This window comes from Hyperoodon ampullatus (assembly GCF_949752795.1).
Source record: "Hyperoodon ampullatus genome assembly, chromosome: 6".
NCBI lineage: Eukaryota > Metazoa > Chordata > Mammalia > Artiodactyla > Ziphiidae > Hyperoodon > Hyperoodon ampullatus.
This window is the reverse complement of record NC_136919.1, coordinates 14225368-14241058: the sequence shown is the minus strand read 5'-3', so window position 1 is coordinate 14241058 and position 15691 is coordinate 14225368. Positions and strand designations below refer to the sequence as shown.

The following is a 15691-nucleotide window of genomic DNA, read 5'->3' as shown; positions in this document are numbered from 1 at the left end:
TTAATTTTATGACTTTCCATAAACCTCTAAAGATGTTTTTGAAACACAGAAAGAAAGAAATTAGAAGTCTGAAAGCTTCAAATAACCAAAATACTTCAAGGTGGGTGGTCTTGAAAATGGATTATTGTAGTCCGCTGAAAAGCTGAAATTGTATCAATCTTCCTTTTTGCTAAAAGCACAGTATTCTTAACATAAATATTGTTTGGCATAGCCTCAGCATGGTATCTTAGGTGAAGTCCTGAAATTAGGAGTCCACAGACTTGGATCCATGTCACATATTTATCACTTTCTATGTGACCATGATCAAGCCATTTAAATTCGAGGCTCCGGGGCTTCCCTGGTGGCGCAGTGGTTAAGAATCTGCCTGCCAGTGCCGGGGACATGGGTTCGAGCCCTGGTCAGGTAAGATCCCACATGTCGCGGAGCAACTAAGCCCATGCGCCACAACTACTAAGCCTGCGCTCGAGAGCCCGCAAGCCACAACTACTGAGCCCACGTGCTGCAACTACTGAAGCCTGCGTGCCTAGAGCCCGTGCTCCACAAGAGAAGCCGCCGCAATGAGAAGCCTGTTCACCTCAACGCAGAGTAGCCCCGGCTCACCGCAACTAGAGAAAGCCCGCGCACAGCAACAAAGACCCAACGCAGAGAAAAATAAATAAATAAATAAATTTATTAAAGAAAAAAAATTCTGAGGCTCTGATTAATCTGTAAAATGGGAAAAACCTTTTGTATGCCCAATCACAGGGCTGTGAGCACCAAGGGAAAGACAGGCAGTCCTTGTATTAACTGTAAAGTACACTGGAGAAGAATACACCTAAGAAATCATATCTGCTTCATTTCTATCACTCTGTAACAGCAGTTTTCATTAACAGAGGGTGTTGAGGATTGAGCTGAATGTGGACTGAGAAAAAGACCAGTGTTTGGAACACATTTTCTTACCGGTGTTTTTCAGCCCTACCTGTGGGATGCGGTGAAGTCTGAGTAAATGCTGAGTATTCACGAGTCCTGGAGGGGAGCTTTAGTACGCACCCAGACAGCCCAGAAGCCACACCTGAGTGGCATTACAGAGGAGCAGGTTCCTTCTCTTTCCCCTCTATCCCCGACCTCCCGGAGCCTGACACACGTCACGTGCCTTTTCTCATCTTCTTGTCTCCGGGCTCTCCGCAGCCAGCCCATTCTCCAGACCTCCATCAGACAAGTCTGTCTAAACTGCAAATCTGATCCTAACAATCCTCTGCTTAACTCCCCCTCGACAGGGACCCCACTGCCTGTAGGTCAAGTCCACACTCCCAAACTCTGTATCCAAGGCCCTCTACAATTCAGCCTCTCTCTAGGTTAAAGCCACCCTTCACTACAGCCCCAAACTCTTCTTCCCCCAAACACCACACTCGCTCACATCTGTGTACCTTCACCTCCTATACGAGACTCTCCTCTCCCTCGCCTAGCTCGTAACCTTCAACTCAAACTTCAGAACCAGTTGGAAAGTTACTTTCCCGGGGAGCCTTCTCCGATCCTGCTCCCGTGGTTGCTCTGTTCCTATCTCCGTCCCGGAACTGTCCCCAGGCAGAGCTGAGGGGCTGCACAAAGCGTTCAATGTGGCTGAACGCATGCAGGGAGTCCTTTCCATTGCCAAGCCAGACACAGAGGCCACCAAAAGGCCTGGAGTTTTTTGTTTGTTTCAATCCAAAAGCAACAGCAATAGCAGCTGGTGAGTGGGAGGCTCTAGTTAATTAAAGAGCCTAGTTAGCTGAACCAGCTGATAAGCCATGCAAGGCTGGTGGGTTACACTCTACCTCTGCAAGCGTCCTAGCACCATAAGGCAGTCACCCCAGCAGGTTTCCCCAGACACTGAACAGGCCAGTGCCCCCAAGATCGGGTGCAAAGCATGCTCACGAGATGGACACAGTCAAATTCTTAGGATAAAACCAGAAGTTAAGAAGAGATAGCGTTGTGATGCGATACATGCTCAAAAAGAAAGAAACCACGGCCAGATCGTCTTGTCAGAAACACACATGACTCAATGTAGAAAAGCAGCCATGATGAGACACTAGGAAGCCCTGAGTCACAGGCACGCTCACCTGAGGTGAGCATCCAGAGGCACAGCTGCTATTTTGGTGCCCACTGCCCTGAAACAAAGCCGCGCCTTCTCTGGATAACTGCTCACTCCCTCCAAACATGTGGTTCTAGGGGAAGCTGCCAGTGATGATACACGAGCTCACACACACACACACACATGCACACACCCACTTCTGACAAAGAATGAGCATGTGACCCAAGCTGGGCCTCTCGATACCTCACCTGTCTGACCCTCCCAACCAGGGGACAACAGGGGCAGTGGGGTGTGAGAGTCCTCCTTCATCTCATGTACTAAACTGGGGAGCTGTGATCCCAGCAAGGCTGGCAATGGTGGGTCCAACCACTTGGAGCTGGAGTAAGAGGACACAAGAAAGAGAAGCCAGCTCTCAGAGAGACATGGACTCGGTCCCGGCAGAGTTCCTGTGACCCCTGTCCTTCCAGCCGTTTAGTTACCCAAGGCAATGCATTCCCCTTTCTGCCTAAGTTACTTAAAGCCCACCCGCAGTATACTTCACTCCAGTCTCTCCCTCTCACTGTCACATGCCCCTTCCATTCCTTGCCAACAAGCATTCCTTGCTTCCTTATGAAGACGTATGCATGTTACTTAGGAATAAATCTTCTTATCAACAGCAGTCCAAAATTCTTTTAGAAGCACTAGGGTTTTCATGAACAAGTGAATAATGGAACCAACATTGTCTGATAATAGAGGGATTGGTAAATAAATTACAGCGTATCCACTTGATGTAATGTTATATAGCCATTTCAAGTGTAAGTTATAATGTAAAGAAACAATTACGTATTTTATACACCTAGGGGTGTGTGTGTGTGTGTGTGTGTGTGTGTATCTCCCGAATCCAATTTCTATTGAATAAACATTTTTATATGATACAGGGGGATGGAGGGGACAAACTAAACCGAAAAAAAAAATGTTATCCAACAGTGAAGGATCTAAGAATTGGTTATGAAAACTGACCTCTATAGAAGGACCCTCTGGCCAGTCTTTTCTTTACCTCATCCACAGAGGCACACGACTCAGACCTCACACTGTTCACTCAACTTAAGTGTCATCTCCTCTAGAAGGCTCCCCTGACTACTCTGCCCCACAAGGATCTTTCCCACTGACTATGTAAGCTGCACGAATTAGCTCTGGGTTTTACACTGCTTTGCATTTTGTCATGTATAACATTTTCACCTCCCTTAAGGAAAAAATAAAACATTCAGGGCTCATGCCATGTATTTCCATCAGCATCTCACCTAGATATATTTGGTGTTCAGTAACACTGAATAAATATGAGACAGGTCTTTTAATAACATGCAATAAACTGGTATACACCAATATTGCTGGTGGCATCATAAACTGGGCGAGCCCTTTGGACAAATAATTTGGCAGCATGATTAACTAGTATAATCCTCAGAATCTATCCTTGGGATTTCAAGGAAAAAAAAATGCCTTTATGCTCAAAGATGATCATTGTGGCATTACTTAAACAGCCAAAATGTCCAAGAGAGGAGGTAATTATTAAGTAAATCATGTGAAATCTATTCGATGAAGCGTATGCATCATTCAGCATGACGGCTCTGGAGCCTACACAACACAGGGAGATGGCCAAGAAAGAGAAAGTGATCAAAGAACACACAACAGTATTTAGCCTCTGATTGGACTGGGGCCCCAAATGCACCAGGACTAAAGGGTGATACTGAAAAACAGAGTTACTTTATGAGGGTGGTGGAATTATAGGCGACATTTTCTTATTTTCCTAAGTTTCCATTATTGCTCTCTTGATGTTCGTTAAAATTTCTGTTAAAATAGACAAACATTTATATTTCAGTCTTCCTGTCAGTGCCAGCCTTAGGATTTCAAACTATGGTCCTGACGTCCCGTCCCTGCCAAGAGCAGCCACCAGAGAACCAACCTCTGGTACCTGCGGGCTCTCCTTCGAGCTCTCGACTCCAGTGACCCTGCCTGCCCCAGGCGCCCATGCAGGGAATTCGTTTAACCTGAGTGTCAACGATCACTCAGACTCAGTCCCTGTGCGACCCGACTGCACCGAGGCTGTGGATCTGGACGTGACTCTCAGGATGCTGAATACTTACGTTTAAACATGACAGAAACTGTAAAAGATCAACTTCTTTGTCTGCCAGATTCAGAGAGAATTTCTTAATACTAACATCCAATGCTAAATAGAGTAGTCTTAAAAAAAGATCACTCTCACCTAGGGAAACGTGGTATAATCTTCCTGGAGAACAATTTGGGTGTATCTATAAAATAGTCTTTAAAATATGCATACTCTTTGACCCAGTAATTATACCTCTATCAGGAAATAAACAGTGGATAAATATTTATGGTCAAGGATGTTTGCTGCAGCATTTGTTATAAGGCAAATATATATATATATATAATGAACTAAACATCCTACAGTAAGGACTAGTTAAATAAACTGTAGCACATTCAAGTGATGAACCATTATGTTCACACACAAAAAAACACGTTTTTGAAGAACACTCATGACGGCCCCACACCGAAGGGAGAACACTGAATAAAAAAAAGAAAAAAAAAAGAAACAGAATACAAAAATGCATTTTCAGCTTGACACCAATAATGTGCACACGTGTGTGTGTGTGTGTGCGCGTGTGTGACAGAAAGAGAGAGAGAATAAAAGGACTAGAACATCAAATAGCTAAGACTGGTCATTTCTAGGTGATGAGATGGTGAGTGAAATATTTTATATTCTTCCGGTTTTTCTAAGTTTTCGGCGATGAATATCTGTCTCCCTAAAACAGCCGAAGAGCCCCGGCCAGCTCAAGCGCCCTGCCCACTACCTCGAGGGCCGAGCGGCACTCACGTGGGTGATGCGGTCCCCCTTGCTCCTCTCTCGGTGGGCTGCCCCCAGCTCCTTCTCCAGTCTTTCCCTCTCTTGCTGCAGGTCGCTCAGCTCCCGGCTGACTCTCTTAATGCTCCTACGCAGTCTGTGGTTCTCTGTGCTCTTGGTGAGGTTTTCTGAGCGCAGCTCAGCCAAAAGGGCTGACTTTTCTAACAGAGCAGCCTCGTAATCTTCAGACCCCTAGAAGAAAAGGAGGGGAAGGGGTGCTGGGATGATTTTCACAGCTCAGTAAACAAACCAAGAAATCGGTGCTCCTTGTTCACCAGTTTTGTTTTGTTTTTTTTGGTGGGGGGGGGTGGAGGGAGGTGGAGATTAACATAACATTCAGGACCCACAGCACAAATAATATGAAAGTTTTGAAATAACACAGGGTGGTGTTTATGTTATGACGTTGACGTTAAGGGGGAAAAGGCTACAATTATTGTGTAAAAGAACTTTTTTTTTTAAAGATGAGAAAGAAAAGCACAAAATGTTAATAGTAACTGTATTTAGTAGGGTGGGAATACAGATGATTTTTTTCCTTTATTTCTCTGTATTTTCAAATGTCGTAAGGTTAGTGAGCATGTTATTTCTGTAATAGTTTAAAAAAACAATTTAATTAAGTTATTTTTAAAAGACAGAAAATAAATAATTTTATTTGAAAAGCAGAGATGGATTCAAGCACTGGCAATGTTCATCTCTGAAAGAGATGAATCCACAGTCATCTAGAGAAAAAGGAGTGGTCAGCCTAGTAATCGATAGCCACCTCAAGAGGCTACAAGTTCAGCAGAGTCGGAGGTCTACACATGTCAAGAACATGTTTATTTCATTAATACAGTTTATTAGAGAAAATATATATGTGCTTATCGTGCATATGAAAAACTGTCGTAACTCACCAATAATCAAAAAGAGCGAATTAAAACAAGCTTTCACTTAACAAGTGAGATTGTTTTAATGAGAATATCCAGTGCTGGCAAGCTTATTGGGAAATGGCACAATTAACATTCACGTTTCAAGAACTGACCAAGCATCTAGAAGCCAAGAAATATGCTGGCAGGAATGTACATTGACAGAACTCCCCGTGGACAGATTATGTACATCAAGTATGTGTGTATTATATAAAGATGTTCACAATCATCCCAATAATTCCATTCCTAGGATTCAATCTCGGGGAAGAATCCAAAATATAAGGGGGAAAAGCCTTATATACAAAGTCATTGGGGCTTCCCTGGTGGCACAGTGGTTGGGAGTCTGCCTGCCAGTGCAGGGGACATGGGTTCGAGCCCTGGTCCGGGAGGATCCCACATGCCGCGGTACGGCTAGGCCTGTGCGCCACAACTACTGAGCCTGTGAGCCACAACTGCTGAAGCCCCTGTGCCTGGAGCCCATGCTCTACAGCAGGAGAGACCACTGCAGTGAGAAGCCTGCGCACCGCGGCAGGGAGTAGCCCCCGCTCGCCGCAACTAGAGAAAAGCCCACGTGCAGCAATGAAGACCCAAAACCAGCCAATAAATAAATAAATAAATAAATAATTCTTTTTTTTAAAAAAGTCGTTCATCAAAGAATTACTTAAAACAGTGAAAAATAAGAAACAACCTAAATGTGCAAGAATATGAAAACGAATAAACTATGACAAAGCCACACAATAAAACCTTAAAACTATATTTACAAGAAGTTGATAATATGTGAATATTTCTAAGTCACCATGTTACATTAAAAAAAAAAATCCCTGGTGGCTCAGTGGTTAAGAATCTGCCTGCCAATGCAGGGGAGACGGGTTCAATCCCTGGTCCGGGAAGATACCACATGCCGCAGAGCAACTAAGCCCGTGTTCCACAACTACTGAGCCTGCGCTCTAGAGCCCGCGAGCCACAACTACTGAAGCCCGAGCGCCTAGAGCCCGTACTCCACAACAAGAGAAGCCACCACATTGAGAAGCCCACGCACCAACGAAGAATAGTCCCCGCTCGCCGCAACTAGAGAAAGCCCGCGTTCAGCAACGAAGGCCCAACACAGCCAAAAATAAATAAATTAAAAAAAAAATCAAATTGTAAATGATCTACAAAATAAAATCTATGCATAGGAGAAAGCCTAGAAGGAAAAACAACAAGGTGTTAGTAGTGGTTGGGGGACTTCCTGATTTCCCTTTCTTCCCTTCTTGCCAGTCTTCTGAAAAAATTTTTGAAACATATATAATACTTATACTCAGAAGAAAATTAACTTTTTAAAAAATCTGACTTTTGAATTAGATTGAGGACAAGATTAAAAATTTTAAAGCAAGGGACACTCGAGCTGTCAAGGTCGTAGCTCAGACTGTGGAGTAAAGGGACTGGCCCCAGCTTCCGGGCCTTCCCAAGAAATCCATCTCTGCCTCTGTCGACAATGAAGTCCTAGCTGCTCAGCAGAGGCGGGTTACAACCACAGTCACTCCGGAGGCAGAGGGGTTCCGCTGTTCCCGGGCCCCTACAACCCAGCCATCTGGTCCCATGCTTCCCCAACTATTGTCTAGGACACAGCAACAGAGGCTGAGGGAGAAAGCCATTCAAATTCCAAAGTAGGTTTTATAGAAGCTTCTGTTTTAGTTTCCTTTAAAATTAAAATAAATAAAAAGAAATGGGAAACCTAGGTCATGGGCCCACCCAAAAAATGTATCTGGGGCAGTGCTTATTTAAATAAACTCAAAAAGAGAAAAGAAGATAAACAATGATTTGGGAAAACGCTCACCTTGAACAATTTTCATAGTTACCTTTTATTAAGCACTGATTATGTATGAGGGGCTAAACCAGGCACTTTTACACATATTATATCTCAGTCTCTCATAGGACCCTACAAAGTACACATTATTATCCCTATTTAAGTAACTGAGGCTCAAAACTGTTAAATGACTAGCCTGTCATCAGACCATAAGTGATTAAATCCAGTATTCAAACGACTCCAGAGCCTGTGTTTTTCCCAGAGCACTATTCTGTCTTGCCCGTTCCAGGGAAGATTCCAGTTAACACCAATAAGCAAAAAATTAAAACAAGCAGACTGAATTCAAGGGGAGAACACCAGTTAGGAGCTTGTTAAACAAAGGATAGCAATGGTTGATACTAAAATAATAGATATTATAAAGTGATCAAAGTTCTGTGGGATTATCATGTAAATAACGATAACAAAGCCTCTTTAAAAATCGAAGCTCAAAGAATTCAAATTCATACATTCGATTCACTTCATAAAAATACTTTCCATGTTAATTTTCCCTTAGATGGCCCTCTGGAAAACTTCTTTGGAGAATATTTTTTACGTTTTCCTGAAAGACACCTTGACTTTCAGATTCTATAATACCAGTCAGGTGCTTATAAATCAGGTGGCAAATACTTGACCCAGTTAGACATGGTCAGAAACTAAAACACCCCCCTACCCCCCCCAAAAAAAGAAACTAAAGCCCAAACAACATGAAACAAATTGTTCTTCCCCACAGTACAGAAACATGATGAGTTCAATAAAGAAAGAGTCAGAAGGCCCAGAGTTCAAAGACCAGTTCTAGCTGTGTGACTTGGGAGAAGTTAACTTCTCTGAAGTTCTGTTTCCTCATGTGTGAGAATGATCTCTATTTCACAGGGCTGTTGTGAAGATAAAATCTGACACATAAAGTCCCATTTCAGCAGGTGCAGGATAAATAAATCTAGGTTCCCTTTTCCATCACTTACTCCATTATCTTTCATTCCCAATCAAGAGAAAATATGGAGAGTTTCCTCAAACTAAAAGCTACGTGTAGAACACCATTAACTGAGAATCTGAAAATAGACCACATTAAAAACTACTATATTTTTATGCCAGAACTACATCACCCAACTTAAGGATGAGTTAACATTTACTGAGTTACCACCTGTGCCCAGATACATGTTCTTATTTAATCCTTGTAAGGATTATGTGACATAAATGTGACTATCCAGATTTTACAATGCGCAAACAGACTGGGAGAGTGCAAATATCTTGCCCAAGATGATACAAGTTAGTGAAGCGGAGTTAGGATTCAAATTCATGTCCCACCCCAGGTTCTTCAGAGTAAAAATAATATGATACATACATATAACGGACTATATGCAGCCGTTTAAAAAGACTGTATAAAAAGCTCAGAGATACACACAACACACACACACACACACACACACACAAATGACTGCATGTCAAACTGCTGAAATCTGAGTAAGGTCAACAGATTGCACCAATATCCTGGTTGTGACACTGTCCTATGTCACATAAGATGCTAACTTTGGGAGAACTATGTAAAGAGTATACAGAAGGGCTTCCCTGGTGGCGCAGTGGTTGAGAGTCTGCCTGCCAATGCAGGGAACACGGGTTCGTGCCCCGTCCGGGAGGATCCCACATGCCGCGGAGTGGCTGGGCCCGTGAGCCATGGCCGCTGAGCCTGCGCGTCCAGAGCCTGTGCTCCGCAACGGGAGAGGCCACAACAGTGAGAGGACCACGTACCACAAAAAAAAAAAAGAGTATACAGACGTCTACTACATGTGAATCTACAATTATCTGAAAATATATTTTTTTAAAGATTGGTTAGATCTATATATACTGCCAGGGAAAGAATGTTAAATGAAAACAGAAGAGATTATATAACAAAATACATACTATAACGCTATTTAATTTTTCAAAGGTGATATATATATATGTACAAATATGCTTTGAAAAGAGTCAAGGTGCTAACGGTGAACATCTTTATACGTGAGTTTACTGGTGACTCTTATCAACCTCTTTCCACCATTTTAAATATTTTATGAGTTTCCTGCAATGTGCAATTTTACTTTTATAAAGCCGAGCAGAGAGGGGAGGAGACATAACCGCTACTTCCAATTTGAAAATACATTGTTTAAATGGCTTCTGAGGTAGCACAGCCAGGCCACACTGCAACCTTCACAGAGTCACACCTGTGATTAGAATCTACCTCTCTGCACTGTGGCAACTGCTCCAAGAGTCTGAATACCACTTGCTGCTGCTTCACTGTCACGCTTGATGCCACCCCTGTGAGCTTTAGCTCTTATACTCATGCTGCAATTAGTTCAAATCATGTGACATCCCAAAAAGTTCCCAAAATGTGAAAGACAATGCATTTTCAAATGTCTGTGCAATATTCAAATTATACATACCTCGCAATGAATTAGCCGATATAAGGGTCTGGTGTGTATTGACTCACACACAGAATCAGAAAAATGGAAAGAGGAGAGACTTTGGAGTCAGACTTTGAGTTCAAGTACTGGCAACCTGGCAAACGGGTGAGCACTCCGCCTCCGCGGGTAAGGATTAAATGAGCGCTCTCTGAACAGTCAACGTGCCACGCAGAACCTGAGGAATTTCAACAGTGTCTGATCTCCATACTTTGCAAGATGAGAAACTCGGCCAACACTGTTAACTACAAGACCTCGCAGATCACTTTTAGACTAGGACTGAGGGTTATGAAATTAATCAATGGATGTAATAAGTCTGGGTAACGTGTAAACGTATAAGACTCTTTTCTTTCCTTCAAGGCCCAACAACAAGTAAAATATCACAACACATAAGGATGTCTGGTCTCTGCTTATCAATTGCCACCATACACTTTTTTTTCTCAAGGAATGGGAAATACAGACGGTTTTGCTTTTAAGGCTTGTTATTTTCTAAGCAAGGAAAAAAACTCAGTGTAAAGTGTAATCTCAGCTCCATTTCATCAACCACTGTCAAAAGGGTGGGGGAGGCAAGTCTGAGAGTCCAAAGACAGAGATTTGTCTCTGCTTCTAGTGCGCCCGGACTTAAGCCAAATTACTCCAATTACTGTTACTGTGAACCAAAGCTCTGAAAAGATAAGGCATGGGATATGAATCTGAGGAACCAAACAGTCTTAAATTAGATTTAACTCCTAACTTCTACTTTATAACCAAAAACAACACAGGAGGAAGAAGTGGGAGGGCGGAGCTTTAAGGCAGTATGGGCTTAATCCCATGATGGAGCATTACTGATTCATTAGTTATTAGTAACAGGTATACACTGTAGAGGGAAACTAGAAACATGGGAAGAAATGTTAATTCAAAACACAGACCTAAAATTAGCAAGAAAGAGGGAAGATCGAGGCGATGACCCGCAGGAGCCCTTGCTGTGCAACGTTGGAGGGAAAAAGAAGGCGGGTCAAATAACCAAAGCCTGGAACAGAAAGCTGGCAGGGAGCAGGCAAGCCAGGTGAGGAGAGGTAGCGGGTGAAGGGAAAAGCACAGACTTGGGAGCTAGACTGATTCTGGGGTCAAATCCTAGCTCTTTCACTTACCGCTTCCGTGACCCTGAGCAAGCTACTTGAATCTCTGAACCTGGATTTCCTCAGCAGTAAACAAGGATATTAACAGTGCCTACTTCATGGCGCTGTCGTACAGATTTATTGAGCTAATCCACGGAGAACACCTGGCACAGGGCTCGACACATAGTACATGTTCAATAAATGCCAGCTTTTATTAGCAGCAGCTACTACATTTAAACCCTGGTCCTGTCATTGGCAAAGCTGTGTGACCGTGAATAAACTATATACCCTCACTGGACATCAAAAACCCCTCAAATACAAGGGGGGTGAAAATTACCTTCCCCACAGGGTGGTGAAGATTAAATGAGATAATCCACACATCTCGCACGGTCTACTCCTGGCACAGCCTAAGCTCAGCACTCCTAACTGTGGGCGTAGTTGTCACCATCATCACTGTCATACTGAGGAAGGGGCTGGAGAAGCACCCAAAGCCGCAGAAGATGCTCCTTTAATTAGACTGAGTGAACTCTTCTACGAAAGACCACTCAGAGGACTTCACTGGTGGCGCAGTGGTTAAGAATCCACCTGCTTGGGCTTCCCTGGTGGCGCAGTGGTTGAGAGTCCATCTGCCAATGCAGGGGACACGGGTTCGTGCGCGGGTCTGAGAAGATCCCACATGCCGCCGAGCGGCTAGGCCTGTGAGCCATGGCCGCTGAGCCTGCGCGTCCAGAGCCTGTGCTCCGCAACGGGAGAGGTCACAACAGTGAGAGGCCACAACAGTGAGAGGCCCGCGTACCGCGCAAAAAAAAAAAAAAAAAGAATCCACCTGCCGATTCAGGGGACACGGGTTCAAGCCCTGGTCCAGGAAGATCCCACATGCCTCGGAGCAACTAAACCCGTGCGCCACAACTACTGAGCCTGCATGCCACAACTACTGAAGCTCGCTCGCCTCGAGCCGGTGCTCCGCAACAAGAGAAGCCACCACAATGAGAAGCCCATGCACCGCAACGAAGAGTAGCCCCCGCTCGCCGCAACTAGAGAGAGCCCGCGCTCAGCAACAAAGACCCAACGCAGCCAAAAATTAATTAATTAATTAATTTAAAAAAAAAAAAAAAAACCACTCAGAGCTCCCTTGGTTCCTTTCAGCTGCAAAGCCCTGACATCACCAGGAGTAAGGATCATGGAGAGAGCCACTTCAAACAAAGCCAACACTTACCTGGAATTTCTGGGTCTGTGCTTTCTGGGGGGCCTCTCGGGCTTTAGCAAAGGCAGCATTGAGCTCTTCAATTTCAGAGTTAAGTTCTTCAATCTGGGTAAAAATAAGGAAGAACAGCCAAGTATGCAACTGGGCTCTCCTCTCTGTGCTCAGCCCACAAGCTTTTCCTGCTGAACTGGGGAGTGCTAACAACCGAGGGCTCTGTAGTCAGAAAAGTGGGATTTCTAGTTTGGCTGTCTACTAGCTGGATGACTTCAGGCCAGGCACTTCATCTCTTTGAGACTTAATTCCCTCAACTATAAAACAAGGATATGACCACTCACCCAACCACAGCACTGTTAGGCTTGAACAACGTTAATAGGTCCCAAAACTCCACACCCTCCAGTGACCTTCTCCTCTGGCCCAGAGTCAGCCAGGAACTCCCCTGGCCACACCCTGGACTCTGGCAGCAGCCAGAACTGCCCTACCACTGGTGGGTGCCCTGCACAGCAGAGGGTCTCCAACGACCACTGGGCCCTGAACTCCCAACACACGAGACAAATCACACTGACCACGATTATGAACCAAACCTCCGCTGCGGCTGACACTGGTGGTTACTCAAACTCCTACCTCCTCGGCTTCCTCAACCCCAGTTTCCTGGTCAGCGTCCCACTCCTGCAGCCATTCCTCCTGCCCCCTTTGTGCATTCCTCTCCCTGTTCCTGAAATTTGCTGTCCCCTGCGGCCCGCTGCTCAGCCTCCTTTCCCACCCCACGCTATCCTTGGATAAGTAGATCAACCCTCAGAATTTTCACTCGTATCTGTATACGACTGACTCCCAGACCTATACCTCCAGGCCTGGGCCTTCTCCAAGCTTCAGACTCGCGTATCTATCTGCCTCCTGGACTTCTCACCTGAACGGTCCATGGGCTTCTCAAAGTCGGCACCTTCTAAACAGGCTCATCACCTCCATTGCTGCCCCCATCTCATCATGATCCTCCATTTTCTATGCTTTTAAGGGAGTTGGTGGCACCACCATATCCCCAGTCACGCAGCCAGAAGTCACCCTTGACTGCTCCTTCTCTCAAGTCCTACATCTAATCATCAAATTTCCCCAAATTCACTTCTTATTTTTAATTATTCCTAGTTGTATTTCTTTTCTCTTCCTTTTTTTTTCTTTTTTTTTTTTTTTTTTGTGGTACGCGGGCCTCTCACTGTTGTGGCCTCTCCCGTTGCAGAGCACAGGCTCCGGACGCGCAGGCTCAGCGGCCATGGCTCACGGGCCCAGCCGCTCCGCAGCATGTGGGATCCTCCCGGACCGGGGCACGAATCCACGTCCCCTGCATCGGCAGGTGGACTCTCAACCACTGTGCCACCAAGGAAGCCGTATTTCTAGTTGTATTTCTTGAACAAGCCCCACCCCTCCACTCGTACTTACTGTGACCGCTGCTCTAATTCAGCCTTTCTGAATTAGGGGGCTCTCCCCTCAGCTACCGGCCTCCCTGCCTCCGATCTCGCCCTTCTGCCATCCCCTTTCCCAATACAGCCACAGGCTGCTCTCGGATGCAAACGTGACCGGATGCAAACGTGACCACACCCTTCCGCTCGGAGCCTTCAGTGGCCTTGCTACCCTCGGAGTTCCACCACCTCCGCTGCCCCTTGCAACCTCTCCAGCTTCTTCTCTCGCCCCACTTCAGCTCTGCACTTGATGCTCTAAGAACCTCAAACCGTTCTGTTTCCACAAACACACAAGGGGCTCTTTCCTAACATAAGGCTCTGACCAGCATTCTCCCCTCTGTGCGAAATGGCCTCCCAGTCTCTGCCTCCCTTCCCAGCTAACTCCTGGTCCTCCTTTAAGATTCAGCTCAGACACCTCCTCCAGGAAGCAGCACTCCCCGCTCCCCGCATTCACACCCTAACCTGGACTAGGCCCCCTTCCCTCTCCTTCCACAGCCCCCTGCACTTCCCTCAATCACAACACCTTCACGCTGTCGTTTTTCCCCACTAGACTGGCAAGCAGAGCTGTGTTTTCTTCTCTGTATCTGTGCCGAGGAGTTACTGAGACATAACTGATGTCTATACTCATGACAGGAGAACCGCAAAGAACCACGAGCCACCACCTTGGATCCCAAAGGCAACAAGCCAGGTAGCGGAAGTCAAGGGCGACTTCTGGCTGGCACGACTAGGGATACGGTGGTGCCACCAACACAGACAAGAGCAGAGAAAATGGAGTAGGATGGTGAGATGGGGGCAGCGATGGAGGTGATGGGTCTGTTGAGAAAGTGCCGGCTCTGAGGAGCCTGCAGACCACCCAGGTGAGATGCCGCAGTCATGACCTTGCCTCCCAAAACTCCTTTATCTCAATTTTCTGTTGTCTTTCAAAAGATGAGACCTACACTGTCCAATATGGTGACAAAGTCAGAGTTTAAAAATGTTAAAACCTCATTGCTATTTCTCTTTTATTGATTACATGTTGACATCTGGCATATATGTATTTTAAAGTTAATTTCACTTGTTTCTTTTTACTTCTTTTAATGTGGCTACTAGAAAATTTTCAATTACATACATAACTCGCATTATAGTCATACTGGACAGCACTGAATTACTCTATAAAAGAACTTCTAATTGACTACAGGACCCTTTCCCCACTTTCTAAACTCATCTCAGCTCTCTTATAAACTTTTTACCTAAAGCTAAAAATTCAGGGTAAGACAGGCCTGTCACAGAAGCTAATAAAGAAAAGTCTCACTTCAGGTGTATCAGACGTACCTCTTTTTCCTTTGACTTTAGTGCCATGGTTAGACCCTGAATGGCTTTATCCCTCTTTAAACTATTTTTCTTTTCCGTAGCAATTTCTCTTTCCTTCTCTCTCAGGTCCTTCTGAAGAGCCTAAATTAGATCAGAAAAAGATTCACTAAGTTGATGCATTCTAACCAAAATGCACTGTAAATATAACTTTAAGAGCACACTCAAACGCAGTTATTCTATCATTCCTGTCAACCTGTGATTAATGTTTCCAAGTAGAGCTGAGAATCGTGGCATCAGCTCCGAGTTACTGTTTTACCGCTCGCGGCAACGGGGCCGGGTGTAGGAAGGGGATCAGATCAGTTAAGACGATGACAGCTACTCCCGAGGAAAGGACTCCAATGCCTTCTGGAATCTGAATACAGTCACAGCAGAGCCTTTGAAACCGTACCAGGTTATTTGGGGGAAATAACAGATCATTAATTTCACTCCTTAATGCTACAAAAGCCAGCAGAGAATTCGGTTTGATGGAGACCGAATATATACATTTATAGTC

The 15691-nt window shown here is 44.9% G+C and overlaps 1 protein-coding gene across 6 annotated transcripts in view; it reads right to left on the bottom strand.

Moving 5' to 3' along the window:
* CDK5RAP2 (CDK5 regulatory subunit associated protein 2) overlaps nucleotides 1–15691 on the bottom strand; it is a gene marked incomplete at its 5' end in the record, with an annotated part of 184507 nt that overhangs the window by 118057 nt on the left and 50759 nt on the right. For all 6 annotated transcript variants that reach the window (XM_079706153.1, XM_079706157.1, XM_079706155.1 and 3 more), the window contains 3 exons: nucleotides 4920–5138; nucleotides 12413–12505; nucleotides 15160–15279. In XM_079706153.1, the coding sequence (XP_079562279.1) occupies nucleotides 4920–5138; nucleotides 12413–12505; nucleotides 15160–15279 (432 nt within the window). The remainder of the gene's footprint in view (nucleotides 1–4919; nucleotides 5139–12412; nucleotides 12506–15159; nucleotides 15280–15691) is intronic.